This window comes from Penicillium soppii (genome assembly GCF_028829465.1).
Source record: "Penicillium soppii strain IBT 18220 chromosome Unknown utg000002l, whole genome shotgun sequence".
Classification (NCBI taxonomy): domain Eukaryota; kingdom Fungi; phylum Ascomycota; class Eurotiomycetes; order Eurotiales; family Aspergillaceae; genus Penicillium; species Penicillium soppii.
The window spans coordinates 1,294,381-1,320,253 of record NW_026643232.1 but is presented as its reverse complement, the minus strand read 5'-3'; the positions used below and the strand labels follow the sequence as shown (position 1 = coordinate 1,320,253).

Genomic DNA, 25,873 nt, shown 5'->3' with positions numbered 1-25,873 from the left:
CGCTGCGTAAATACCAATGAAAGTCCTTGACGATATCAAAAGGACCGAAGCGCAAATAAGGGCCTGGAACACGACAGTCATAAGGTGATCTGTATCAGCAGAAGCAATTTGAGTGCCTTCTGAGTGCTGAAACTCTTGTATCTTGCGCACGTTTTCCGCTAGTTGTAAAACAATTTTCGCTTTTGAGTCTTCACTTCGCTTTACCCAGCCATTGCCAATTATATATCTCTTAACTCTTTCCATTAAGACGTATGTTCACCCGACCATCGTAACATCTGGAGTCTACCCGTTCTATTGTGTCTTATTGAGCCATTATATCTGAAATGCCATGAGAAGGTTGAATTGTTGGTATCAATCAAACTGCTCTCTACTCAGAGTATCATAGGTAATCTTTGGATGACACTGCGACCGTATCATATCAATATGTACATGCCCTAAATCCGAGATAAATAGTCAGCAAGGGCGCAAGGTCGGAAGAGCGATGGGAAAAAAGAAAGCATGATTGATAGAAAGAGAAATAACCCATAGTGAAGCACTTGGGACCGAAAATGGTGAACTATCCTTGAATAGGGCGAAGCCAGAGGAAACTCTGGTGGAGGCTCGTAGCGGTTCTGACGTGCGTATCGATCATCAAATTTGGGTATAGGTGCTAAAGACTAATCAAACCATTTTCCCTCAGGATAGCAGTGACGCGAATTCAGTGTCATGAGGTATAACGAATGATTAGAGGCTCTGGGGTTGAAACAATCTTAACCTATTCTAGGCAATCGCGTTTTTTAGGGACCCAAGGTCGTTAGATAGCTTTCTATGACGACGGCCTTCATATTTGTATTGCTGGTGCCCCTCGTGGGGCTATCTTGCCCGAGCGCCTGCCCGTAGACGCCGCCAGAAGGTACGGGCGCGAGATGCGATGGGTGTTTGAAACAAACTTTGTGGGTCGGCCGGGACCCAATCGGTTTCTCGGCCTCTAGTGCAAAAACCGGAGACTTTGTTTAGATCTACCATTTTGCCCGTCCAAAATTAACATTAATTCCAAAAGGCTATCTGCTAGAGTGGGCAGGCTGGCCGTAGAATTGGAGCAGATAGGTAGAGGAAGTGTCGGGTTCGAAGAGAGTATATTGATTGAGGGGAAGGTTGATACAGGAGAAGATGCATCGCTTCCAGAACGCTCTAGACTAGAAAGACAAAGCAGCAACTTTCCATTCGATGGAGAACCAACCACTCTCTTGCGAGAGCAACTAGGAGGACACGACCACCTGCCCCAACCATACCTCCTAAGCAACAAAATCATGTTCCATCCGTACGCTGATGGCCCGTCAAGTCTAGGCTTATAGATCGTGTCCCGACATTTGCACACCCTTGCAATCCTTCCCCAGGTCACAAATGAGCCCCCTTGATCTACAGTACCGGGGGTAGTCGTTGAGATTTCATTCGTCGGTCCACACTCCTTGGTGTTAATGACCACCCTACGAATCATTTCACATTGCTTCTTGCGAGATACACATCAACAAAACTTTGTAGTTCGACGTCTTTACCGGATCGGAAGAAACTAATACTAAGTAGTGCATCGGCTTCATCGGAATGCAGCTTGCAGGAACCATTTCGAATTGTAAATTTCCTCAATCCAGTCAAGAACTCCCGGGGGGGGGCTTTGGCAGCAACAGGAATCGGTCTTTCAGATGCTCATAGCGCAAACTTGGCAAAGAAGCTAAGTGCTTAAACTTCCGTCTTGGCTGCGCTAGACGACGCTCTGACTTTGGGAGTCTACGCTCCAGGAACTTCAAGAGACGGCAAAGCTTCTCTATGCTTGGAAATCCACCGATATAAATAAAGTACTCAATGGCGGCACTATTTATCTGGACGAGAGAATCGCGATCTTGTGAAAGACGGTGGACAGAAGCGTGGCGGATGCCAGAAATCAAACTTTGCCACTTTTGTACGGTACTAGCAGCTTGATGGCAATGGCTGCACTGTATCTTGTGCCGGTGTTTTCACAAAAATTTGAAAATCCGGTGCAGCTCCAGTTCCTCTAAGCTATACGGAGCTTCCTGGCCATCGTCATTCTGGCCGATGCCTGGTGATATAATCTCATCGGCTTGCTCTATCCTGTTCCAGATCTTATCTGCTTGTTAAGTAGGCTTTCTAGACTCTCGATTAATATCCTCAGTCCCTTCTATCACTGTGTCGATGGGAATTATTTCTAGCAAGTCGCTTTGTCCTTCTATCATTGTATCGGTGGCATCTCTGTCTGGCAAGTCGTTTTGCTCTTCCATCATCTCGATGGGATTACCTTTACGATACCTAGGGCTGTACGGAGCTTCCTGGCCATCGCTATCTTGGCCGATCCTCGTTGGCATCACCTCCTTATCGGCTTCCTCGATCACATTCTGGATCTTATCATAGCGGGAAAATGCATAGCGGCCAGGGGTCAGATTCACTTTCTATACATTATCAAATTGACAACTCTTAGAACTCTTTTCACCTCTTGTTCACCCCTTTTTTTTTCTATAGCCTTTAGTATAGTAATTCAAGTATCTTAGTTTATTGTCAAACTTAAGTCAAGCATCTGCAGATAATTCAATCCGACCGTTGGCCGCTACACACCTTTGCAGGTAGTGGCGATCTTCCCGCCAAGATTCTCCGCACGCCCCCACACTTTTCCCCGACTCCGAACACCGCTTTCTTACGGCTTCAACCACCAACTTCTTGACACGTCGATCAATTCGCAACGCGGAAACTCAATGTATCTAAGACCCACTTGATATACCCTAGATGCAAGGTCATGTCGTCAACGCCTGATAGCCAGGCGCACACTCTGAAGCGCAAGTCGCCAGACACTCGCCTCGACCCTACAGCCAAGCGACACAGCCTTCAATATGACCCTCAAGTACCATGGCTATACGAGTCTAAACCTGCAAATGGATGGCGAAGGGCCGGAAACCCCGATGTGCAACACTCCATGCCTTTGGCAAACATGGTGTCTGCCGTACAGGACCTGATAGACCCCGACTTTGATCCGCTAACCGCGATGCTGGATGATGAGCCTCAATTTTTGAAGCCGTTGCCCGCTCGTATTGCACCTGAGGACTTGGAGTTTCTGCGATTCCGTGGCGCGCTGTCTCTTCCGGAGAGCGGGCTTCGAGACGAATTGCTGCGCTGTTATATCCAATGGGTGCACAGTTTTATGCCAGTCTTGAATTTGCAAGAGTTCTTGCGGTGTGTGGCTGAGAATGACCCAGAGGGGAATGTTAGTATTTTGTTGTTCCAAGCAGTCATGTTTGTCGGTACTGCTTTCGTCGATCTCAAACACTTGCAGGACGCTGGGTATTCAACCCGGAAGAGCGCACGTAATGCTTTTTTCACTCGCCTAAGGGTTTGTGTTCTCTCGAGCCCTCCTTTTCTTGGATTACTCAGCTAACTCAATAACCTGCTCATAGCTACTATACTCTCTTGATTGTGAAGAGGATCGCATTGTGATTCTACAAACATTATTATTGATGACCTACTGGTCTGATCCAGAGAATAGCCCGCAGCGGGATATCTGGGACTGGATCGGAGTTTGTAACACACAAGCACATTCAATTGGGCTGAATAGGGACCCTGCATCGGGCGAAATGGATTTACAGACTCGACGACTACGCTCTCGGCTTTGGTGGTGTCTATTCTCTCGAGATCGACTTATTGCCATGGGCATGCGCCGCCCACTACAAGTCAACGAGGGAACAAGTAGTGTTCCAATGCTCCGGCTAGACGACTTCGATTTTGAACCCTTCTCACCATCTGTGGTGGCAAGTTTCCGATGTCGCCAACTTGAAGACGTATCGCATCAGAAGCGCCTCGCTATTATGTTCATTGAGAAGATGAAGCTTTGTCAGTGTATCGGTAGAGTGCTATTTGCTCAGTATACACCGTCACAGCGCCAGTTCGGAGCCACAAATCGCACCACAGTCACAATCGTTCCCCGTCAGGCCTCTGAGTCTGAGTTTGCGCGGTGTGGTCAGAAACTCGACTCATGGCTTAGTGCACTTCCTAAAGACGCACAGTTCGTACCAAAGACAAGGACCAATTTCCGTGATGGTGAAGATGTGCTTTTGCTACATGGCGCAATGCTCCGCATGCTCTACCATGCAACCAGCAGTGCACTCCACAGGCCATGGGCGATAGCCTCGAACGACCAGTCTCAATCACGTAATAATTGGCGGAATACTGCTCGCACGAAGATGCATGATGCAGCTGGAGGCATTACACATATCATTCAAGGCTTAAATCAACTCAATCTGACGCGTTTCCTACCACAGTCTGGCGTGACTGTGATTCTACCTGCTGCTGTGGCACACTTATCCAACACCATGTCCGACAATCCAGCCGTCCGTGAAAGCAGTGTCTACAATTTCCACCGCTGTATTCAAGTCCTCCATTGTCTTAAGGATATCTACCCAGCGGCCGACCAAGAGTTTGCCAACATCGAAGCTGCCATAAAGATGCAGTCCGGCGCATCAAGCACATTCTTCGAGGTGATGCAATACAACCTCGATGCCCCGGCCACCTCATTGACGACTAGGAAACCAAGCGCAGAATCTGGTTCTACGCCTCAAGCCAACACATTATTACCCGAGAAGCCAGTCACTCGAATTGAGACTCCGATTTCGAGGCCACCAGCTTCATCAGGCCAAGAGGGCACTAGTCAAAAAGCCTTCACTCCCCAAACCACACGAGAAACCGATCTACCTTTATTCCCAGACGACTTCGATCAATTCGACGACCCCAACAGCGTCGACAACAACCCCTTCAACTTCCTCTCCATCGACATTGACTCCTTCCCCGATATACCCACACCTCAAAACTCGAATCGCAACAACCCCGATGAAATGAACATCTCTCCACACGCCCAAGACCCAGATGCCGTCGACTGGACACAGGAGCTCTTCCGGGACACAGACATGCACCAGTTCAGTCATGCCGAAACTTTCAGTGGGCTTCAGAGGACAAATGAGTCACAACAAGTCCAAGACGACGATCTCTTTTCCTTTATGAAAGATGCAAATGATATTACCCCTGGGGGTCACTCTCAGCACCAACCTGTGAACGACACAAGGCCGGAAATTACTGGTGATTTGGACAAAGATCTGGGATTCCAATCTGGAGATGATATGTTTTAGTGTAATATGAAGGTGGTTGTGTTATGTATACTTCTTCTACATGTGTATATATCAAATTTACGAGCCAATGCACTCGAATATGCGTCATTTGCAGGATTTATGTCATGTTGCATATCGGTCCTGGAATGTGCTAATGGAGACTAAGCTTGCTATCCAGTTTCTGCTACCTTGCGGTCCACGGGTCGATTATCCAAGCACCCAAGCATTATGCTGTGTGATATTACTGAAGGTGTAAAAGTCTGGAAACAGCTGATACTGATCCCGTCACGCTTCGTTGACAGCTGCATATAGCTACTGTGAATTACTAAATCCAGGGCCTTGAAAATTTTGAAAGGTAGAAATAGTACTAAATTTGGACTCTTGAGACCTAATGATACAAAACCTTGCAAACTCCGATTTCTAACCTTCTCCATGACCTATCTAATTCAATCTACCCAACTCCAAAGGCTCCCTCCGCTTCTACAGCCTGAGCCAGTAATTCCAGATCATCAAGTTCAGCGGTAATCTCAGCCGCAACCCTATACTCCCCTTTCCAGCATTTCTCCACAATATGGCTAGCCACATAATTATCACCTGGAAAAAGCTGACTCTCAAACCTACGGTTGATCTCCTCCGCATCTCTAAGACTGCTCAGCTCCGGAAACACCTCATGACCCACCATAATATGATAAATCGCCGAACCAAGCGCAAACAAATCGCTACCCGTACTCGCATAGTGAATATCTGACCTTGGCATATAAGCCTTTGAACATTCACGCGTTAACCCATCGAGCAGCGCAGCCCCGGTAATTGATTTGAAAACGCCCTGGAAATCAGCAAGCACGACATTCAGATCATCGTCCAGCAGGACATTATGGAGACAGATATCGCAGTGGATGACACGTTTTGAATGTACAAACTCGATTGTTTCAGCGAGCTGCCTGCACCATTTGAGTCTTTTTCTGATTTCGACGTGCGGGTTCATCGTGAGGTATTTGCGGAGGGTGCCTTGGGGGTAGAATTTGAGCTTGAGGGCTTCTTCGTAGAGGCCTTGCCATTCGATGATGTGCGGGTGTGGTCCGAGGAGCTGCAGCAAGGCGGATTCTACTCTGATGCTTTTTTGGTATTCTTTGTTGTTTGGGTCGCTGGCGTATTTGAGAACAGATTTGTCGTCCAGCAGACCGATTAGGCAGTGGCCTTGGGAGATTATCTTTTTCACGCCTCGGGGTCGATATTGGGAGGGATTGGATATGTCGCTGACGATTGAGTGGGGGCTTGTTGCTCTTGTGTGGTCTGAGGTTTCTGTGTCGTTTTCCTGTTGGGAGTGAGTATGCTGCTGTGGCTGAATGGAATAGAGGGTGCTTACACTTTCCAATTGGGTGTTCGGGGTTGTGAGGTCAATTGGTTCCCCTTGGGTACTCGGAGAGATGATCTCAGCCATGTCAATTGTGCCGATTAAGTGAATCAAGAATGGTCTGACTGATCTGGACAGTTAGAGCTGCCATGAACACACTCGACGCGTTTAGTAAAGGTAACTCCTGGTCAATTCTCCTAACTGCCTGCATAGATGTCACTCTATTGGCAGTCACCATACACCGCACTTTCTATGGGTGTTTTCATCGGCCGTTTCCTATCAGCTGTTGTTATTGCGTTATGCTCCGAAGCTCCTTCCTGAGCCCTGATGGCTTAAGATGTAAAAATACAGCGGCCAACGATCCTCTTACGTCGATATAGTGGCCCACTTTGAACAGCTATATCCATTCAGAACGTACTGTGAAGCCTTGGGATGATGACAACCCGATTAAGTAAAATTTATACAAATTACAATGCAGCGAAACTCATATCCGGATACAGACAAGGCTCTAAAGATCCCTTTCAAATACAGTCGATGTGCTTTCTCTCATAGTGATAGCAACTAAAATCTATTCTTATGCTCTATTGTGGTGACACATTATGTCTATGAAAATCCACCACCAATTTCTTCGATGTGATCATGGCTCATATTTTGGGAATATCCTGCAAGGCACGGCTGATTAAGCTTGCTTTGTCCAACGACGGCTCTCATCGCCCTCTTCCCACGAGTACTCGACATATCCCAGCTTCTTCTTAACTTCCTGAACCTTGGCGTGATCGCCTGTGTTCTTTCCCAGGTTGTCACTGAGCTTGACTGCAGGACTTCCATTTGCAGTGGCGATCTTGATAACAATGTTGAGAGGCCTGGACTTTTCCCCAGTGGTTTTTTGCGTGTAGTCATCTAGCATAATATCAGTATGGGTGAAAATCAAGCGCCAAATTCTCTGACTTACTGGTAAAGAAGGTTCCTACTCCGAAGGTAGGGTTGAATCCAGCCTCTTCGGCAATGGCCTTGTACTCCAGACAGTGCTCAATGTCCAGTGAGTCCGAGAAAACTATGGTCTTCTTGTCGGTAATACCCTGACGGTCATAGAATTCTCGGACCATCTGGACAAAGTGTGCTGGGTCTCCTGAGTCTTGGCGGACACCGGTATAGCTCTGAGCGTAAGTCATAGTTGAGCGGGCACCAGCCTTCTCATTTGGCCCAGAAACGGGCTTGCTGAACGCATCAAGGAAAGCCGGCGTGCCAAAGGTATCGGTAAGCGCGATTCCAAGGACCTGCCAGTTTCTGGTTAGCTGGATCTCCTACTGCCGAAGTTGAAAATAAAAGAAATAACATACTCCCTCCCCAAAGCATCCGAGCCAGTAGCTCAGCGCCAGCTCATTGGCGTTCTCATAGTCATCCGTGATAGCCGCAATGGTCATGTACCATTCATGCGCCACAGTACCAACTGCAGCCTTATTGTATTTCATGGCAAAGTGCACATTGCTCGTTCCGGCCATAACACCCGACCAGCCCTGCTTCTTTCCTTCCTCCGCGGCGCGACAAAGTCCATTCATGACTAAGTCTTGTGTGTGGTAGTCTCGCCGGCGTCGGGAGCCAAATTCGGAGAACACGCATCCATTCTCCAGCAAAGTACAGCCCTTCTGGTATGCCTTCTCTTCCTGGTTCTCGTAATCCCAGTCCGTATCACTGAACATGAAATACGCCTGGCTGGTCAGCGCAAGCAGAGGAATCTCATACAGGATCGTGTCGAGCCAGAGTCCCTTGATGACGTATTCCACGTTGCCCTCGTCATCGTCGCTGCCCGTATCTTGTGTCGGAGTAAACTTGACCTCAACATGCTCGGAAGGCTTGAGCTGGAAGGTCTCTAGGAAGGAGAGGTATGCGTCATTTAGGTAGGGGCACTTTTGGCGGAGGAATTCGCGCTCCTCGGCAGTGACGCGGATTTCAGCCAGATCTATGACAGAATAGTTAGATGTGATCCGGGATCATCGTGTATTAATCCACTCACAATCCAACTGTTTCAGTAGCCATTTGTAAGCCGCGCGATGCAATTTCATGTGCGGGGTCCGATTCGTGAAGCTGTAGGTCACAGCTGCACTGATGTCAGTCCAAGTCCCACTTCCCAGTCTATAGCTACTTACAAACATCCGGGAAGTACTTGAGGACCGCGCATTGCATGGTCAGCTTGTACAGATCCGTGTCTAAGAGGGAGACGATGCCCTGCGGGGCTACGCCTTGGACCATATTGATGGTTAACCAGAGGTTTCGGTCTGTCAATGTTGGGTCAATGAAAGTGCTGAGATCGCAAAAAGTGATTGGCGCAAAGTTGAAAGATATGCAGGGAGGATTGCTGGCTTTTTCTGTGTTTTTTCTTCTTTTTCCTTGCACAATCGACCGCGGGGAACAACGCCGATATGCCGATAGCCGTTTGTTCTGTTTGCATCTGACTTCTACTTATCTATGTTCACTTCAATTCAACAGCTTCTCTTGGTTTGTATTTCTTTATCTTGACTATTTATTGTATATCTGATTATTTGTAAAGCAAAGATAGAATTTGTTTGTATTCACAAGTCCCGCAATATACATAGGTACGTGAATTTCGGGTGCTATCCTTGATCACTACATACCCCACATTCCACTAATAATATCTGGCTCGGGACACTGGTCATAGTTTTTGTAGGAAAGACATGCGCGCCTATCAAAATAAACCTAGTATCATTTTGAACGCGCAATTCATTTATCTCATCTCGGAGATAAATGCCTACATGGGCAAGGCCCTCCAATGACGCAATGTGGCCAAGAAACTAGATATATCATATCGGACGGGTACGATGAATTACGATTTCTAGTTTAGTTTGTCCACTTATCATGGAATCCACTTCGCTGACAAGGAAGGCGATGAGAAGGCCGTAGACAACGCACTCAAAGAAGGAGAAAACCTCCCCGAAAGATGCCAGTATGGAGACCCTTCTCTTCATTTAGCAATATGGGCAAAATCCGAACCTTGCATAAGGTTATTGATACTCGCCGGCGCCAGCTCAAAGGATATTGACGCTCGAGGAATATCGGCATCAGAGCGGGCAAAGCAGTGGGGCCAGTCAAAGCTGTTTGATTTCGTTAAGAGTGTGGAAGAGGAGTATATTGAATTCCGGAAAAGCCTTCGAAAGCATGCTTTGGATGAGAATTGGAAAGAATTTCACGAAGTCTTGAAGTACTCAGGTTTGGTTAATACTTACTTAAGTGAAGGCCATACCTTATGACAGGAAGCGGCTAAACTAGACGCTGTCACAGTCATAACGACATTGATCCAGATTGGTGCTAAAATCGGGATAAAAAGTAAATGAGGTCGAACAGAAATTCACTTCGCAGCAGAGTCCGGGTCTTTACCGGCTCTTTCCGAGTTTATCAGCCATGGTGCAGACGTCAAGTTTCAAGACAAAGACGGTCGTACACCTCTTTACCTCGCCGCCCAGTCTGGTTCAGAGGACAGTATAACGACACTGCTTAAGAACTGTGCGGATGCCGAGACCCAGGATAAAGAAAGTCGCACGCCTCTTCAATTCGCCGCCCAGTCCAGTTCACAGGACAGTATAAGAGCACTAGTTAACCACGGTACAAACGTCATTATTCAGGACAAAGACGGTCGCACGCCTCTTCACTCAGCCGTCTAGTCTAGTTCAGAGGACTGTATATCGGCACTGTTGTTCAAAGGTACAGACGTCAACATCCAGGACAAAGACGGTCGTACACCTCTTCATTTCGCCGCCCAGGCCGGTTCAGGATAAAGTATAAGAACACTACTTAACCACGGTGCCGACGCCAAGACCCAGGACAATGACGGCCAGAAACCCTTTTCAACGGGGACCACTTCTACCCTTTGCTTCAATTTCCTACAGCCTTCGTGTAAAATCAGGCAGCACTTCTTTGATGGCATTCGTGAAATTTGCTTCTCTGACATACCGCCCCCTCAATCATCGATCAAATCAAAATAGGCATACAAAATTTTACTACGGAATCTATAGATTGGTGGCCATTGCGTCAGCCTAATAATCTATGTCCACCTGGATATCTGACGGTTAAATGGATGGTAAGTTTGAAAACTACCTTGTATGGTTAAGCCTAACTTTCGTTGAAGTGTGGATCGAAAGAGCTCTTTCGCCATTTGTCTTTGGAAGAAGCAGATCGATATCGTCAAAGTTAGTTGCATGCCGATACCGATTCGTCATGGAGGTGATTCGGAGCCAACTCTGCCGCGACATCAGCAAGATACTCAACATTCAAATGCTAGGAGACATCAAGATAGTGACTTATTTAAGGACTTCGCTTGTTCAGGTTCAAACCTTCCTCCTCAAGCAGGAACTAGGAAGGGACGCGCCTTAGCAGGACCTTTTTACGAGATACAACATTCCAAAAGAACCGTGGTTACTCAAACGGAATATATTGGTGCGTTGACAGGCCTTGGACTCGGCTCAGACAGACTATGCTTTCTATGCTTCCTTATTCCGAAAATATCCGAGCTAATACCGAGTTCTACCAGAAGCTCAAGGCTGAATATATCAGAAAACGTGGATATCTCAAACACCACTTCTTTTCTTGGAAAACCTGCACTTCAATTAAGTTCATCAAGGTAAATAAACAGAACGCTTATACAAAATGACACAATAGCTTATAGCCTAGTTCTACAAAGTACGTAACAGTCATGTCCATTCCGATCTAACCGAGCTTCCCCTCTCGAGGAATGCATGGTATGACTTCGAAAAGCTTGAGCCCGAAGACGTACGCATGGCCATAGCAAGAGACTCTATAACGAATGGTCTCAGGGACCCAAAGCAGAGCATTGGTACGATAGAAATTCTCCAGCTGATACCAAAGAAAAGAATACCGCCTTCACTTCAGAACACCATGGGCACAGAAGGATAGGGCTTGCACGCTGTACAAGGATGGTCTGGTTTGAAAATAATATCTTGATTTATTGTCACCCAAGTTTTTTGGCTTTGTGTTTGTTTCACTTTGGCTCACTTTGGTCAACAAGACGGATCTACAAAACGCCTTTACTCCATTGATATTTTTTGATACCTCAGTCATGGTTGCTTTTGGAATTTGTCAATTTTGTACTCCAGCGTAAGTTCAAATTCTTGCATGGCCAACTGATTTATATGTCTGGACTGGTACCTTTGAAGCCCTAGAATCTATGAATAAAGTGAAGATATAAATAAAAGCCTTGTCAAAATGCACAGTGTTGAGATTCATAACGTTAAAACTATCACTAAATTGCCATATATTTGGATAAGCGTAGAAAGAGATTTTGAGGAACAGAGATTTGGAACTACCGGAATAAGAAGGCAAAACATTGTATTCAGCATATCATGATGTTAAGCTGGCACGGTTCCGACTATCACCGATGGCACGTTGCAGACCAAAGCCAGCCAACATCTGAATTGGTACACTTGCTCGAGGAACCCATGTAGGAGCCCTGACAATTAGGCGCATTGTAGAAGGTGCACGCTGATCCGGCATCAATCCACGCGGCCGCCATGCCCGTATAAAAGTTGAAGCATGACCCGTCAGCCCATTCCCAAGCGTATAGCCAGCTGACCGTGTTACAATTATCGCCGCAGTAGCAGGTCCGGCCATAAACTTGGGGTTGTAGAACTCGGGCTTCAAGATCTCCGGCTGGCAGGGCCAGTGTAGCCGCCGCAAACAATGCACACAAGGTTGCGAGATTGGTAGTCTTCATTTTGGGGGTCTATTGTTCTTCGTCAGCCATGAAGAAGTGTATGGGTGAACTGCCACGCAAAAGAGGAATGTACATTGTTTCTACGGTTGAAATAGCGGGAGACTTTGCAGAAAAGAATGTTTGGGTGGATTTTATGTCTATCCCAGGAGCGAAAAGGAGCTGACTTAAATATCTCTTGTCTCAGAATTTCCAGGAACAGGGTCGTGTGAATGGGCCCTCTGGTACCCTGGTGGTACCATCATATTACGCCCTCTATTTGTGCCGTAACTTGTATTTTTCAGTCCCGTTAGCCTCGCGCTATACTTACTTTCAAGCATTCCCATATACGGAATACCTACATCTGTTTTTTGTATATAGAACACTGCCACGACAAAATCATCCATTTAGCCACAATAATGTGGGCGTTTGGTACTTTTTCAAGGTATATTATAAGGACATTTCGGAAAGCAAAGAACTCCTGGCAATAAGGTAAGCGGAAACCTTGTGATCATAGACACTGGAGAAGCCGTATTCACGTGCGGCATAAACACCGCGAGTAATCCCACTATATCCATGAGACTACGGAGGAGTAGCGCCATTATCGCTAGCCCGCTAGTGTGCCGATGCTACTAAGCACTAATTTCAGCCCCTACCTAGCGCCTCTAACTACGCCAAAAAGCATTTTGTTGTAGCGCATCCTGTATGTAATGATACACAACTACTATTCGGTTCATTTCTGCGTATGCTAGAATCGATAATGCATAATACGTCCTTCCACGCCTTTATGATAAGCAGGATTCAATTTGATTCCATAGAACAGCTCCATGATCAAATAGCAGCCGCATTTGGCATGCTCGACACGAATGAGAGGTAGCTGTTTGCCCAAGAAGTAAGTCGCTTCCATGCAGCAACGACCGGCCCACCTTGCCAAGCGAATCGGGATATTTTACGCCATCGGAACGGCTTACGAGCTAACCCACAGTGGTATAAGAGCGAGAGAGCAGTATGTGCCACCATCCTATACGACAGCAAATTTGTACATAAGACGATGCAAAGTCTTGAATTCAAATAGGGACAACGGAATACCCAGGTCGTTCTGCAGAAGTCAAAACTAACTGGGTGCCATCAGAATCTGGCTGGATATGAAGTGATATCCGTTCAGTGTTAAGGTTTTAACTATGATTAGAGAAATTTTGGTCAATTAACAATGTGCGGATCCCGAAAGTCACAGATTCAACGCACTTGACCCTTGTTCATACATGTATAATCAAAAAGAGGCAATTCCAATGCGGACTAGCGGACTAGCGGCCCCGCAGCTGCAGCAAAAATACAAGATCTCATCATTATACCGGTATGCTTAGCGCCAGTTGCTGCTTGGCAGGCTTGGCAAAGATCGGATTTTCATAATGTGTCAAATTCTCCGGAGTGGATATCTTCTTTTCAATTTCATAATAATTTCTACTGTCATTCGCATGGACAAGTATACGATGTGAGTACTATCGACCTATTTCTGTGACGTGTTTGCTCCCTCATCTCATGATAAAGGAGCCCAATCCACTTCTTCAAACTGAAGACTGCGGGGTGAGGCTTAGATCCTCACACGCCGGACATAACCATTCCCTTTCCTGGATCCAAGATATTTCGGTGAAATCCAATCAAACGTTTAGTGTCGTCCACAAATCTCTTTGTACTCTAAGCAAATGGATTATATGCCCAAATACGCGCTCGACCAGATCTACTGCAGTGACTGCACAGGATATAGGTAAAGCATGTACTCGAATTATCAATTCCATATATGGGAAGAATATACAGCCGTCGATGGTAGAGTGCGCGGCCAGTTTGGTATAATAGGATGTCTCATCCTGACTTTCTTGTAGCTTTTGTTTAGAAGAGGGATTGATTGAGGTTCTATGTATTGTGTCTCATCTATGATTTGGGGTTTGATTCAGAGTTTTAAGGAGGGAGTGAATTGCAAGTATATTATCCACGGCATATGCAAGGGAACTATGATGAATCCAATTGCCTAGGTAGATGAAAACGTACAACTCAGACTTCCTTCGCGGTCAAATTGCCAGATAGCCTGCGAGCCCTGGGTGATAAGCCAAGACGAGACGATCGGGTCCTTGGCCAGCTTCTCGAGGGAACATCCGTCCACATATCCCGTGTAGAGGTACTGTATGAACATTAGTACCTGTATCATGGAAAGCAAAGAAGGTGGACTGTAAGCATGGAAACTCACAGTTGGCATCCAGGACTCGGTGAGGGTGAGACTCCCCGGGTCGTCAGGCAGAGTGTCGATCAACGCATTGAAATCATCAGTGCTGGCGCCTGAAGCAGCGAAGATGGCAACCGGGGTGGTTGTGGCAGTTGCAGTGCACGTCGATGTCGTAGTTGTCGTTGTGGAGGTCGTCTTGGTCGGACCTGTTGTGGTAGTTGTGCTGGTCTGCTCCCCACCATCCCCATCACCCCCACCAGAGAAGAGTCCCTTGAAGAAGGAAACAATACTATCCAGGACAAGGACTGATGGGACCCCTCGTTAACGCGCTACTTTTCTTCTGTGTTTGTGAAGGGGTCCGACTTACAGAAGCCAGTGGTAAGCGCCACCGTGAAAGCAGTCCCAATCGCTTGCAGCGCTACTTCTACTTCGGCAGCTGCCGCCGCAGTATCAATCTGTGGGGAACTGCCGGCCTGCTGCGCGCGTTGGAATTCATCCAGCCACCCAGAGATTCGGGTTCGAATTTGACCAAGGTATCGACTCAAATTCTCGCCCGTGATGCCCCACTCTTCGAAGAGATCTTCGGGCAGTGGTGCTGGCGTGTTGGCCGTCCCGAGTGTGTCCCGTTGGAGGCTATGAGTTAGGGCCTCATTTCCGGCCTCCCGGTCACTCTCTAAACATAATGTCCGATTAGCTAGGGGGCCTATTTGGTGGGGAATATCCGTATCGTGACATAGCTACCTTCCCGGGCCCGGACGGCTTCCACGTCACTGTAGTCTTTCCTGACTTTCATTTCGAGTTCCTCAAGTTGCTGCGCTTGCCGTTTGCGAGAAGACTGAGACTGGAGGAGTTCTTCAAGCTCGTTGACATGTCCTTGGTAGCTGGCAATCACTGCCCGCGCATCCTCCATGGTAGCGTTGTACCGCTCCACGGCCGCGGCCAGTTCATCGATTGTCGGATTCTTCCAGGTAAGATCTTCGTAGACCTGGATTCGGCCTGCCTCACCGCAGGCTTGTGTACCGTCGCCGGCACAGGCTTGCGAGCAGTCGCTGTCCGGGAACTGATCAGGGCCATGGAGTGTGTTTCCGACGTAGCATTGCCTGGACATCGATCAGTCGATCGACCACTGAACATGGATATGAGGATATACTTACGTGCCGAATTCGACACCTGCGTATCGCCAGTAGCCGGCTTGCGCGACCTCGACGCATCGTTGCACGCTCATGCTCTGGGAGTCATCGGAGTCGGCAACCAAGACCCGTGCGTCCCAGATGTCGACCAGACAGCTCCTATACACGAATGTTCCGACTCCGGGGATGATGGTCGGGGTGGGTGGGGTTGTCGTTGTCGTTGATGTTGAGGTCGTCGCGGTTGTACTTGGCACCGTAGTACTGGGGATACTTGTGGTGATACTTGTTGTGGTGCTTGTTGTGGTGCTTGTTGTGGTGCTTGTTGTGGTGCTTGTTGTGGTGCTTGTTGTGGTGCTTGTTGTGGTGCTTGTTATGGTGCTTGTTGTGGTGCTTGTTATGGTGCTTGTTGAGCTGCTTGTTGTGTTGCTTGTTGAAGTGCTTTTAGTCGTGCTCGCACTCTTGGTTATCGAGGTAGTTCCACTACTACTACTACTACTACTACTACTACTACTACTACTACTAGTGGTAGTAGTAGTAGTAGTGGTGGTGGTGGTGGACGAAGACGAGAGACAACCACTCGCTCCACAACTCCCAACCGCACACTGCCCACAGTCCTGCAGCGTAAGGTCACAGGAGGCATCGAAAAAATCACAGCATTCTTTTCCTGGATTCAAACAGTTCCCATGACTATGGCCCTTGCTGTTAGCAGGTACCCTCCCCGCAACAATCCGCATAACATATGAAGCAGGAAATAATAGACGTACCAGCACTCGACGCCTGATCGAGAACATCCCCAAGCCGTGCGCGTCGTAGGGTCAAATCTGCAGAAGGTTGCTGCCTCCGAAATACAGTAATCAGCATTCTCCCCAACGGCCAAGCAATATTGGCCTTCAGGACATTCCGAAGAACAGCGTTCCAGGTCGCAAATGAGCCCCTCGGGGCAGTAGGGATCGTCTGATGTCTGTCGTGTGGCCAAGGTGGCGTTCTGGAATGGGATCATGGAGGTAGGATCTGGCAATGGGGCGGACAGGACAGTGGACACCGTGGGAATGAGCTCCTGAAGACCTGCAAATATGGCTGCATTGGCCGTCACTGCCACGCCGTAAAGCGCCTGGAGGAGAGACAACTTGACCATGTCGGCGTTGATCCTGAGTGAGGTTGCCGTGAAGACGGAGAGCAAAAGACTAGATCCACTGGGATTCAGCGTGGGAGCGGCTGGACTTATATGAACTCAGTATCTTGCGTTCTATACTATCGAGCAACTATGGTATCGGCTCTTATTCCCTTTGTTGAGTCATGGCGATGTAGTCCTGCGGACTAGCGGCTCCACTAAATACAAGCTGTAGAATATTCCCCTCCCGTTCATATATGACAATGCTTGTTCTCTTACATCCCTGGTGGAGGCTAGCGGACTAGCGGCTCCACTAAATTTCAGCTGTAGAATATTCTCCTCCCGTTCATATATGACAATGCTTGTTCTCTTACATCCCTGGTGGAGGCTAGCGGACTAGCGGAGAGCTGAACCTGAACCCCAAGATGATAATCAAGCGGAAAAAAACCCGTATTCCCGCTCAGCGGCGGCACTTATAATGTCGACTCAGCCGTTACCCCCAAAGGGGCCGTCTTCCGTATACTCTTCCTATTCTCGTCTCGTATTCCCTCTCTATCAACCACAATGCAGCTCAAGCTCATCTGCATCCTTTTCACGGCCCTGCCGGCCCTCGCCATCCCCAACCCCCTCAGCCAAAACCTCCTCTCCCTCACAAAACGCCAAACCGACCCCGAGGACCCAGGCACTACAGACACCTGCACCGACGTCTGCACCATCGACCCCGAATGCATCGAGATCTGCTCCCCGGCCACGGAAGCGGCCGGCCGTGTCTGCACGAACGTCTGCAACTTCAACGACCTGCACGTCACGGCTGGCCGGAACTTCTGCCTGACTGTCGGCAAGGACCCAGACTCCACTACTCCCGGCAACGATCAAAAAACTGGCCAGGCGATCTTCGTTCGGAACACCTCGATCACGGCCAGCGGCGACATCACCATCAGGCTCACCGATCGAAGCCCAGACGGGGTGGTGCTGGTGCATATGGAGAATGTGGAGCTGAATGCGGGCGGGCGACTCCGGATCGACTCGGGGGATGGACCGCGCTGCATTGGGGAGAATTGTCGGGTCATTGTGCATGCTCAGAATGTGCGGTATCAGTCAGCCTTGACGGGGGGTCAGCAGCGACTGATCACGCTAGGGGTGTATAATTCCGAGTTAGATAGGGCATTAGAGTGGCAGTGATGCCTCTCTACCGAGGAAAGGATCGATGTATGTTGTTGAGATGTAGATTAGATATGGAACATGGGTTGGCTCTGGTTCTGATGCCGAGAATAGGTGGGTATTGAGGCAACTGCTCATATGATATCCATCATATAATCCAATCTGCCCTTGCATACATTGGTCTCTAGTGCCTCACTATACTCCTTATGATCAAATAGACTAAGTACACCTGAATGACCAGATCCAGCTGATATCAGAGTTATACCACACATTCGGCGCATAATCCGTCTTGGAACGACCCGCGCAGCTCCCTTCGTTAAAGAACTGGCAACCACCGAACCCCCACATCGCATACGACGCCATCCCTCGCGCGAAGCTCACACACTCGCCCTTCTCCCAGAGGACTCCATCGACGTATTCGTATTGTTCGCATGAGTCCGAGGAGTAGCAGGGTTTTGCCCAAACTCTGCCTTGCGCCGAGGCCGTTGTGACGAGGCCCGTGAGACAGAGGGCTGATAGGGAGGAGAGTTTCATCTTTACTATAGGAGGCTCAGTATGGGTTCACCTGAGATTGAACATGGGATGTGGGGAGATGTACGCACGTACTTGTGAAGATGTGGAAATGCGACGAGTTGGGGAATTTTTTCTAATGGATTGGTATCTATCTGGAGTCTCGAGTGGAGATGATATTTATATTTCTCAGAGACTCATCATTAGCTTACTTATTCACATCTACCTTCCTTATGATCACTTTTGGCATCGACCTAGCGGGCGCGACTGCGGGTGCTAGCAGACAAGCTCCATCTAACAAAACAGGGCTAGCCTTAGCTATAATGTCAGTAGGTAGCATTCCTTGGCCGAGACCCAACGACTATATGAGAATCGCCATCAAATTAGTAAATGCCTCCATATCAGGCCAGCTCAAGTTCTTGTGCCCTTGAGTTTTCAGAAGATTGTATAAAAATGCCAGTTGCTGGACATCGTACTACTGAGTGACGGGCTGTTGGCCAGCAGATTGCATCCGAGCGTTGAGATGAAACAAGCTCAAGCCACAGGCTGGGATAAAAGTACATGTTTCTCGAACGCATCATTCCTTGGAAATGAAATACGTCTCAGCTCTGAGAAAGGGTCCTTGATGATCCATGAGTCTACGGTGAAGTGGATATTGTTATCTCGTCGTCACCCTCCTTCGGCAAAAATTTTGGCTGTGAGTGAGGCTTGGGAATCTTCCAGTAGTCATCAGTGATTTTTTGAATACGCGCCACGAGGAGTCGCCACGTGTCGGAACGGACCGTTCAGGCACGGCTAAGGTCAAGACCCCTTCGTTCGCCCTCGCCCATGATTGCGCGAGAGAACACGGATGCTCAGGGTGTCCTGTGCAGTCCTAGTGATTTTTCCACGGCCGTCGACGTCTCGCTTCGCTAACGGATAGAGACAGGCTGTGTCTCTCGAATTGCCACCGCTTGGCCTCGCCAGCCCACTGGATGAATGTCTGGTGATCCGAGGGACGGATATTCTCATGGCGTAACATCAAATCAAGTCGGTGTAACCACACAGTAGAATTAGCGAGAAATAGAGGCTATCTTCATCAGACAAACCGCTTGTGGTCTCACTTGCATCTTTGGGCCTGAGCGAACAAGAATCTGGGTTCGGTTTCGGTGAAGCCAACCCCGGGCGATCGGCCAGTCGTGCACGGATCATCTCTTCCACAAGGCTGGAGCTGATATTCCAAAGTAGCCATCGGCCCTGGCTCCTTTCTTGAATGGACTTAGGGAAAGCAAGCTACCAATAGCAGTGATAGCTTTTAGCAGTAGCTTCGGTGCTCGCTTTGTGCGGGGAAACCAAGAGCAATCGTTCGAGATCCTTCGGGCCTTTTCCACGAGACTTAGTGCCAATCTACGAGCCAATCATAGCGACGCCGTGCCACCTCTGGCAGGATAGTACAGCTGCTGCTCTGACTGCTGACCGCTTCGAGGCCAAGATGTAGCATGATTTAGCCTTATATTTTCATCCATTGAGCCTGAAATTAGGCTTAACTCTGGTCAATGGCAGTACGTTAGGGCGTATACTTACCGGCGAGAACTAGGTCTTGCCCTGGGAACTTGCAACGTAACAAAGCGTAATACAGCTTTCTCAGACTATACTTTTGTTATCCCCTACCCTGATGGTTCGACCGGGATCTGGAGATTTGAAGGGCCGACAGGAGAAGACGGTCCTTGATTCATCTTATTTTACCGCTAGAGAGGACTAGCCATTTGGTCCAGTTCAATATCGGCTATGGACCAAACTCCCAACCAGTAACTTTGACTCCCAGTCGGTACCCACTTAACAAATACCACTTAGAGTGACTTTCTGCCTAAGCGATTCCATATTAATAAGATAGTCGTTCTGGCGCTCTAACTGTGCCTCAATTTTGATCTCTGTCCCGCCAGAGGCGAGATACACCAAGGAACAATGCTAAGGGTTGCATTAGGCTTGCGGGGTCCGAATGGTGTTACATTAGAAAACAATATAAAAAGATATGTCCTCCCCTCAACTAGACCCATAGAACAACTAAGCTACCACGACGTTCTCCCTCATCTTTCAACATGCGCTTCATCATTCCCATGACTATTTTAGCTGCTATCAGCGCTGCACAGACCTTTGATATCCATGGTAAGCTTCAATTCTGCCCGCACAAGTCCATCATTCCCACTGACTAAATAATAGAGCTTCTGAAAACTCCCGAAGAACTCGCTGCCTACGAAGACGTCGTCTCCCGTGTCGCCGCTACCGAGGGGCACGACGGGAAGCTCACTAGGCGCTGCTGCGACTTTTTGAGCCCGTGTTGTAACATCGATACTTGCTGCAGAAGTAGAGACGAATGCTACGTGAACTATTGTGGACTATCAAACCCAGCAGGAGGAGCCTGTGCACTTGGTGAGTGAATTAAGTATTGCTGACTGGGAAGTCATGCCTTATCATATTTCTTACAAGACTGACTGATATGAAATCAACATAGGTTGCTTGACCGCTTGTCCAAGCTCACCTCAATGCTAAGTTGATCGTTCAACAGCTAGATTTGGACATATGCAAATAAATATGAATCTGAAAGGAATCAAGCCTTATACTCTAGCGTTGGTCCCGGTGAAATTTGGATACTGTAGTACCGAGTGGTGACCAACTTGTCCTCCAGAAACTAACCCGTCCATCACAGCCCGACTCGTCAATGTATACTAGATGGTATGACCGAAACTCGGACAAATTATAAAAGTAACATTCCTGTAGATCCTTATTCTGCTCCCCCACTTTCTGACGAATGCAGCCAGGGTTCCCTGTCTTCCAGTTGTCTAGTGAACTTCTCCATATAATCTTGATCATCGTTTTTTACCTACATTTATTATATTCAAAGCCCATTAATTCAAGTAACTAGATGTTGCAAATGGCAAACAAAGACCAGTCAAAGCAAAGCGAAGAGCAAGATATTAAAGAATATATCAGAACCCAAAATTCCTCATTCATTTCTCAGCTCGTCAAACAAAGATATTAGGGCACTTTGCCATATGACCATTGTATCACGAAAGAGACATCAAAACACCTTCGCATCTAGGAATATCACATAGGCGACCTTTGCCAGCAAATTATTTCGGCAGTTTGTGGGTTTTGAAATAAGCCTGGAGAGCATCTTTTCGTGAATACACATATAATTTTGCTTGTGAATGTAAATCAGGACAACTTGGGCATACAGGGCATCCGAGGCCACTTTCACTTTTCAAGAAACAAAGTAAAGCAGCTTTCAACTCTGTGGTGCTCTGGTTGAGTTTCAGATGCTTCGTCAAAGGCTTTGGTATCTGAATCCTGTGGAGTTCCAACCTCAACTCCAGGGATTTAATGAGGTCCCCAACCAACTCCTCATCGCTGATGGTATCAACATCTCTATTCTTGAACTCGAGGTCAGCCAAACTCTTTCTCTCCGGCTGTATTCGAGAGGTATCTGGTATGAAAGTTATCGGATTCCCGTGGCAATCATGCTCAAAGATCTGATTACCAATTCCATCAAAGAACCCCTCACGAAGTTCTTCCCTGACAAACGTATAAAGCTTCTTTCGACGCGTCCTGGTCTGAGTCCGCAGTGCTGTAAACTCGTGGTAACGTTTGTCGCTAGCTTTTTTTGCCTTCTTCAACTGATGGAATTCAGCAATAATGTCATTCCGAAGAGAATTGCAGTCTCGCCTTAGTTGAACAATTTCAGGATCCGCTCCGAGAGACTCCTTCTTGGCTGAAAGATGAACTGGCACTGAGGCATCACGTGTCACTTGCATTGCTCGCGAGATTGAGTAAAGAATCGCTAGTTGGTGTCTCCATGAACACAGGTTGGGTATCATCCCTCACAGAGACATGATTGGCAAATGTGGTAATGTTCCTTGAATTTTCATCCAAAGTTCCTACTGCAATAAGTTAGATTCCCGTCTATAGGAGTTTAGGTTTGCAGCCGCTCTCTTCCTATATTTGTAGAGAGACCCTCGCTCCCGCAACCCAGCTAATGCGCTAGAATCCTCCTCCCACTCCCGTACTTGGATATAAAGAAGGGCTTTTTCCGGATCTGTAACAAAAATGCGATCTTTGTTTCGGGTTGCACGTCTAAGGATAGGAACATCCTTCATGCTTTTCTTGAAATGGATCGGCGTACTGTGGCGATGTCCAGGTACATTTATAAGTTCCCAAATTTCTCTGGGGCGTTTGATGAATGGGCTCTCGAATGCATCATCAAGGAATGCATACATAAGTATGTCCTGGATGACGCAGAGTCCTAGTTTATCGTTTCTTTCAATGTATGTAAAGATCGGTCTAGATTCTGTCAGAAGATGATTCCTTCGGCATAGAAAACACCTACGCAACTCCTTGATTTCTCCTTCCTTTGACAAGCCGGTGTGTTACCCTCATCAGAAGAACTTGAGACGGTGGATCATCGGAATGTACAATTCGATATCTTTCCACTTCAGAGCATCATTAGCTCTCATGTGTCCGGAAAACTCGATTAAAGTTCCAGGCCGAGCAGACGTTGAAGTCATAATTTTTCTCAATGTATTTAATTGAAAAAGAGCTCGGGATGTAGGGAATGCTATATCACACTGGGCGAGTAGATTATACGTGATAAACAGTACATCGTCGATGTTCACGGGTGGCTGTGTTTTCCCGCTTTTATCCAGATCGTACTCAACAGTGAGTGTTATGGCCACCATCTTATCAGTTAACAATCTGTATGAGTAAAATGGATTTGCTCTAACCTTTGTTAGTTGTCGTCCTAGCTTGAAGGGACACTCGCTTTCCATCTTCTCGCGTAATACATCCGGAAGTATCGTATAAACTTCAGGAAGGCGGACTAGTCATCCGGTAACTTTCGTGGCATCTTCGTAGCAAGATGTTGAAGGGTAGTCGATTGGAGAAAAGAGCATTTTGCGAAGTACGAAGCTCCTCTTTTATTATATTATAACTGTGGTGGGTTTCATGTTTTGCTCATGATAGAGCCGCGCCGGGCGCTGAATGCTGCCTATAGAATCTCTTCAAATACTTTGTCAAATACATACGACCATAGGGTGTGGAAAACAGGGCTTCCCGTCCGCTCAGCCGTACTTAAGCCACACGCCGGTGAGTTAGTAGTTGGGTGGGTGACCACCAGCGAATCCTCACTGTTGTATGTTTTTGTGTTTTTTTTATCTTCCTACATTGTAGGTAACTCCTAGCGCATGTAGGCATAAATGAGCTGAACCACTTTTCGTCTAGTTCTCGAGTTCCCATATCTTGCCGCTGGCTATGTGGAAACACCACGATTTTGTTTGATATAAGCACGCAAAATCGCGGCTTTTTTCCATCGTCACCTCGACTTACACCATAGTATTTGATTTTGAATTTGGAGATTCGTTCAGCCCTATGCTATGCATCGTAGATCATGATGCCGAGGCATTATGGATGTGGGGCGTTCAGGTATCATAGCAATTGAGCATTGATGGGTCTGCTTGCTCCTGGAACTAGGGATCATGGAAAAAGCCTGTTCTGTTCAGGTATCATAGCAATTGAGCATTGATGGGTCTGCTTGCTCCTGGAACTAGGGATCATGGAAAAAGCCTGTTCTGTCTAGTCCACAGGTATATATATGCAATGCATATACTGTAGTGCGCAAGATCGATATCTTTTTTATAAGGATCGAGAAAAAAAATGAATAGCAAAAAATGCTCACACTCGGAGTCGAACCGAGGATCTCATCATTACTAGTGATGCGCTTTACCACTAAGCCATGCGAGCTTATATTTGGGGCATTTAATTTTGGCTACATGAACCTGTGTGTCAAAAATAAGGTGCACCGAGGTAAGTACATGGTAATCTGAGCTCAGGCTCCACCTGACTATAAAAGGTCAAGCTTCTAAGAACATTAGTTATGTTTTCATATACTAGCGTACATTTTTATCTCGAATATGATCCCTAGCCTAATTAATTAGTTCTTTATGAATGCTTCTCGCTAAGTTGAAAAAAACAGTAATATTTCGACTATACCATCCATAGGTGAGAAAATCAATTCAAGGCAGTAGGATATATAGCGCCTTCATCGATTCTATTGGAGAAAAAATAACGAGGGCATCGCCCACTTCGAATTTTAATAGGACATTGTTCTTACATTTTAGTGTGACATAACATGTAAGATTAGGACCTGTTGGCAATTGAATGGTTACCTAGATACACAGTTGCTTCTCAATTGAGCCTATTTCTAGGGCTAGTAGGGTACTTGTAACGCAGTTCTCTCTTTATATACGAGTGAGATGGGGTGGAGTTTTCTACATCCTATCCTTCTCTTGAGACAGTCACTGCCATTCAACGCTCTATTGACTACATCTCAAACTCGAGCATGACATCTCAGACATTTTCGATTTGCAGTCATCATTGCTCTATTGGGAGACTGGCCACCAGGGCTCAACGGTATTTGATGCTCGAGGTATCAGACGCCATCGTAGCTATATATGTAGGTCAAACTAGTGCTTCTGAGGTAGATAAGAATATCCATGTCCTAGATAGAATCAAACCTCTGGTATATGGTTACTTCAATTCCGATGTGGTACATTTTGTGGATACTGTGTACACGTGTGGTGAAAGCATGTCTTCCAAGGTTTGAGTAGCGCAGCACGAAAACCCTGAATACTTCGCGTCGTTCCTTATTCTATTTGCGTATAATAGTCGCTCCTCCTTGTATAGTCGGTGTTCCTCCTAGTGTAGTTCTCGTTCCTCTTCCCGTTGCCATTACTCTTCTACTTTGGCGTTACTTCTCTGCTCGTTATCGTTGTGCCTCTTTGCGCCGGCACTGCATCCCTACAATCTGCTACTTTACATCTTCGTGACGTAGTACATCTTCTAACGGGGCTATTTGTGTTCTGAGTGGAGTTAGATACTTTTGTTCTGGTATACCTCGCAGATGAATAGCACATATCCTATGTTTGATCATTATGATAGATCAAAAATTACAGTATCTATTGCCTTCCCCGGGTCGAAATCTACACAATGGCGAGGAGTAGATAGCCTGTCGTCTGAGGTATAAAGTCCTCACATTTCCTGTTCGACATTGCCTCTCAAATATATATATTTCACCCCATGGATGGTGTAGCGTCGCCCATCAAAACTTCAACCAGAAATTGAATCTCAAAATATTTAGTGATATTAGGAATTGCTGAATAAATTGGAATCTACTAAGAATGTGTCTCCAATACTGTTTTTCTGAGAACTAAGATGATTGATAATTAATAGTGATGTTCTTGAATGTTTTGTTTGAGGTAAAGTGCACTTAAGTGCTCATCCATTATAGTGGAGCAAATCACAATCAACTAGCATCATTGGTCTAGTGGTAGAATTCGTCGTTGCCATCGACGAGGCCCGTGTTCGATTCACGGATGATGCACATTTCTTTTTGTAATTTTGACCTTGAAAAGGTTTTGATACTACAGTGTTGAAATTTTTATTTTTATTTTTGTAATTTTCAATGTTATGTTTTGGTGGAATAGAACATGACGTCAAAAAGG

The 25,873-nt window shown here is 46.9% G+C and overlaps 9 protein-coding genes across 9 annotated transcripts; 2 read left to right on the top strand and 7 right to left on the bottom strand.

The window, feature by feature from the left end:
- Nucleotides 1-2,782: 2,782 nt before the first annotated feature.
- Nucleotides 2,783-5,159, top strand: N7529_001838 (transcription factor domain-containing protein; the record flags this gene model as incomplete). Its single annotated transcript, XM_057237369.1, has 2 exons — nt 2,783-3,373; nt 3,438-5,159. 2 exons carry the CDS (start codon nt 2,783-2,785, stop codon nt 5,157-5,159), a joined length of 2,313 nt encoding a protein of 770 aa, XP_057102056.1.
- Nucleotides 5,160-5,589: 430 nt separating this feature from the next.
- Nucleotides 5,590-6,579, bottom strand: N7529_001837 (protein kinase family protein; the record flags this gene model as incomplete). Its single annotated transcript, XM_057237368.1, has 2 exons — nt 5,590-6,480; nt 6,505-6,579. 2 exons carry the CDS (start codon nt 6,577-6,579, stop codon nt 5,590-5,592), a joined length of 966 nt encoding a protein of 321 aa, XP_057102055.1.
- Nucleotides 6,580-7,171: 592 nt separating this feature from the next.
- On the bottom strand, nt 7,172-8,742 carry N7529_001836 (nicotinate phosphoribosyltransferase; the record flags this gene model as incomplete). Its single annotated transcript, XM_057237367.1, has 5 exons — nt 7,172-7,392; nt 7,445-7,769; nt 7,833-8,452; nt 8,507-8,590; nt 8,640-8,742. The coding sequence occupies 5 exons, from the start codon at nt 8,740-8,742 to the stop codon at nt 7,172-7,174; spliced, it is 1,353 nt and encodes a 450-aa protein (XP_057102054.1).
- Nucleotides 8,743-9,484: 742 nt separating this feature from the next.
- Nucleotides 9,485-10,169, top strand: N7529_001835 (ankyrin repeat domain-containing protein; the record flags this gene model as incomplete). The annotated part of the gene is made up of 3 exons (XM_057237366.1): nt 9,485-9,511; nt 9,543-9,717; nt 9,853-10,169. The coding sequence occupies 3 exons, from the start codon at nt 9,485-9,487 to the stop codon at nt 10,167-10,169; spliced, it is 519 nt and encodes a 172-aa protein (XP_057102053.1).
- Nucleotides 10,170-11,893: 1,724 nt separating this feature from the next.
- Nucleotides 11,894-12,235, bottom strand: N7529_001834 (uncharacterized protein; the record flags this gene model as incomplete). Its single annotated transcript, XM_057237365.1, has 1 exon — nt 11,894-12,235. One exon carries the CDS (start codon nt 12,233-12,235, stop codon nt 11,894-11,896), a length of 342 nt encoding a protein of 113 aa, XP_057102052.1.
- Nucleotides 12,236-14,237: 2,002 nt separating this feature from the next.
- N7529_001833 (WSC-domain-containing protein) lies at nt 14,238-16,694 on the bottom strand (the record flags this gene model as incomplete). Its single annotated transcript, XM_057237364.1, has 6 exons — nt 14,238-14,387; nt 14,454-14,734; nt 14,797-15,102; nt 15,171-15,529; nt 15,584-15,970; nt 16,324-16,694. 6 exons carry the CDS (start codon nt 16,692-16,694, stop codon nt 14,238-14,240), a joined length of 1,854 nt encoding a protein of 617 aa, XP_057102051.1.
- A 531-nt stretch (nt 16,695-17,225) lies between these two features.
- N7529_001832 (uncharacterized protein) lies at nt 17,226-17,747 on the bottom strand (the record flags this gene model as incomplete). The annotated part of the gene is made up of 1 exon (XM_057237363.1): nt 17,226-17,747. The coding sequence occupies one exon, from the start codon at nt 17,745-17,747 to the stop codon at nt 17,226-17,228; it is 522 nt and encodes a 173-aa protein (XP_057102050.1).
- Nucleotides 17,748-18,050: 303 nt separating this feature from the next.
- Nucleotides 18,051-18,365, bottom strand: N7529_001831 (uncharacterized protein; the record flags this gene model as incomplete). The annotated part of the gene is made up of 1 exon (XM_057237362.1): nt 18,051-18,365. The coding sequence occupies one exon, from the start codon at nt 18,363-18,365 to the stop codon at nt 18,051-18,053; it is 315 nt and encodes a 104-aa protein (XP_057102049.1).
- A 2,081-nt stretch (nt 18,366-20,446) lies between these two features.
- N7529_001830 (uncharacterized protein) lies at nt 20,447-22,132 on the bottom strand (the record flags this gene model as incomplete). The annotated part of the gene is made up of 2 exons (XM_057237361.1): nt 20,447-20,637; nt 21,592-22,132. 2 exons carry the CDS (start codon nt 22,130-22,132, stop codon nt 20,447-20,449), a joined length of 732 nt encoding a protein of 243 aa, XP_057102048.1.
- Between the last annotated feature and the right edge of the window lie 3,741 nt (nt 22,133-25,873).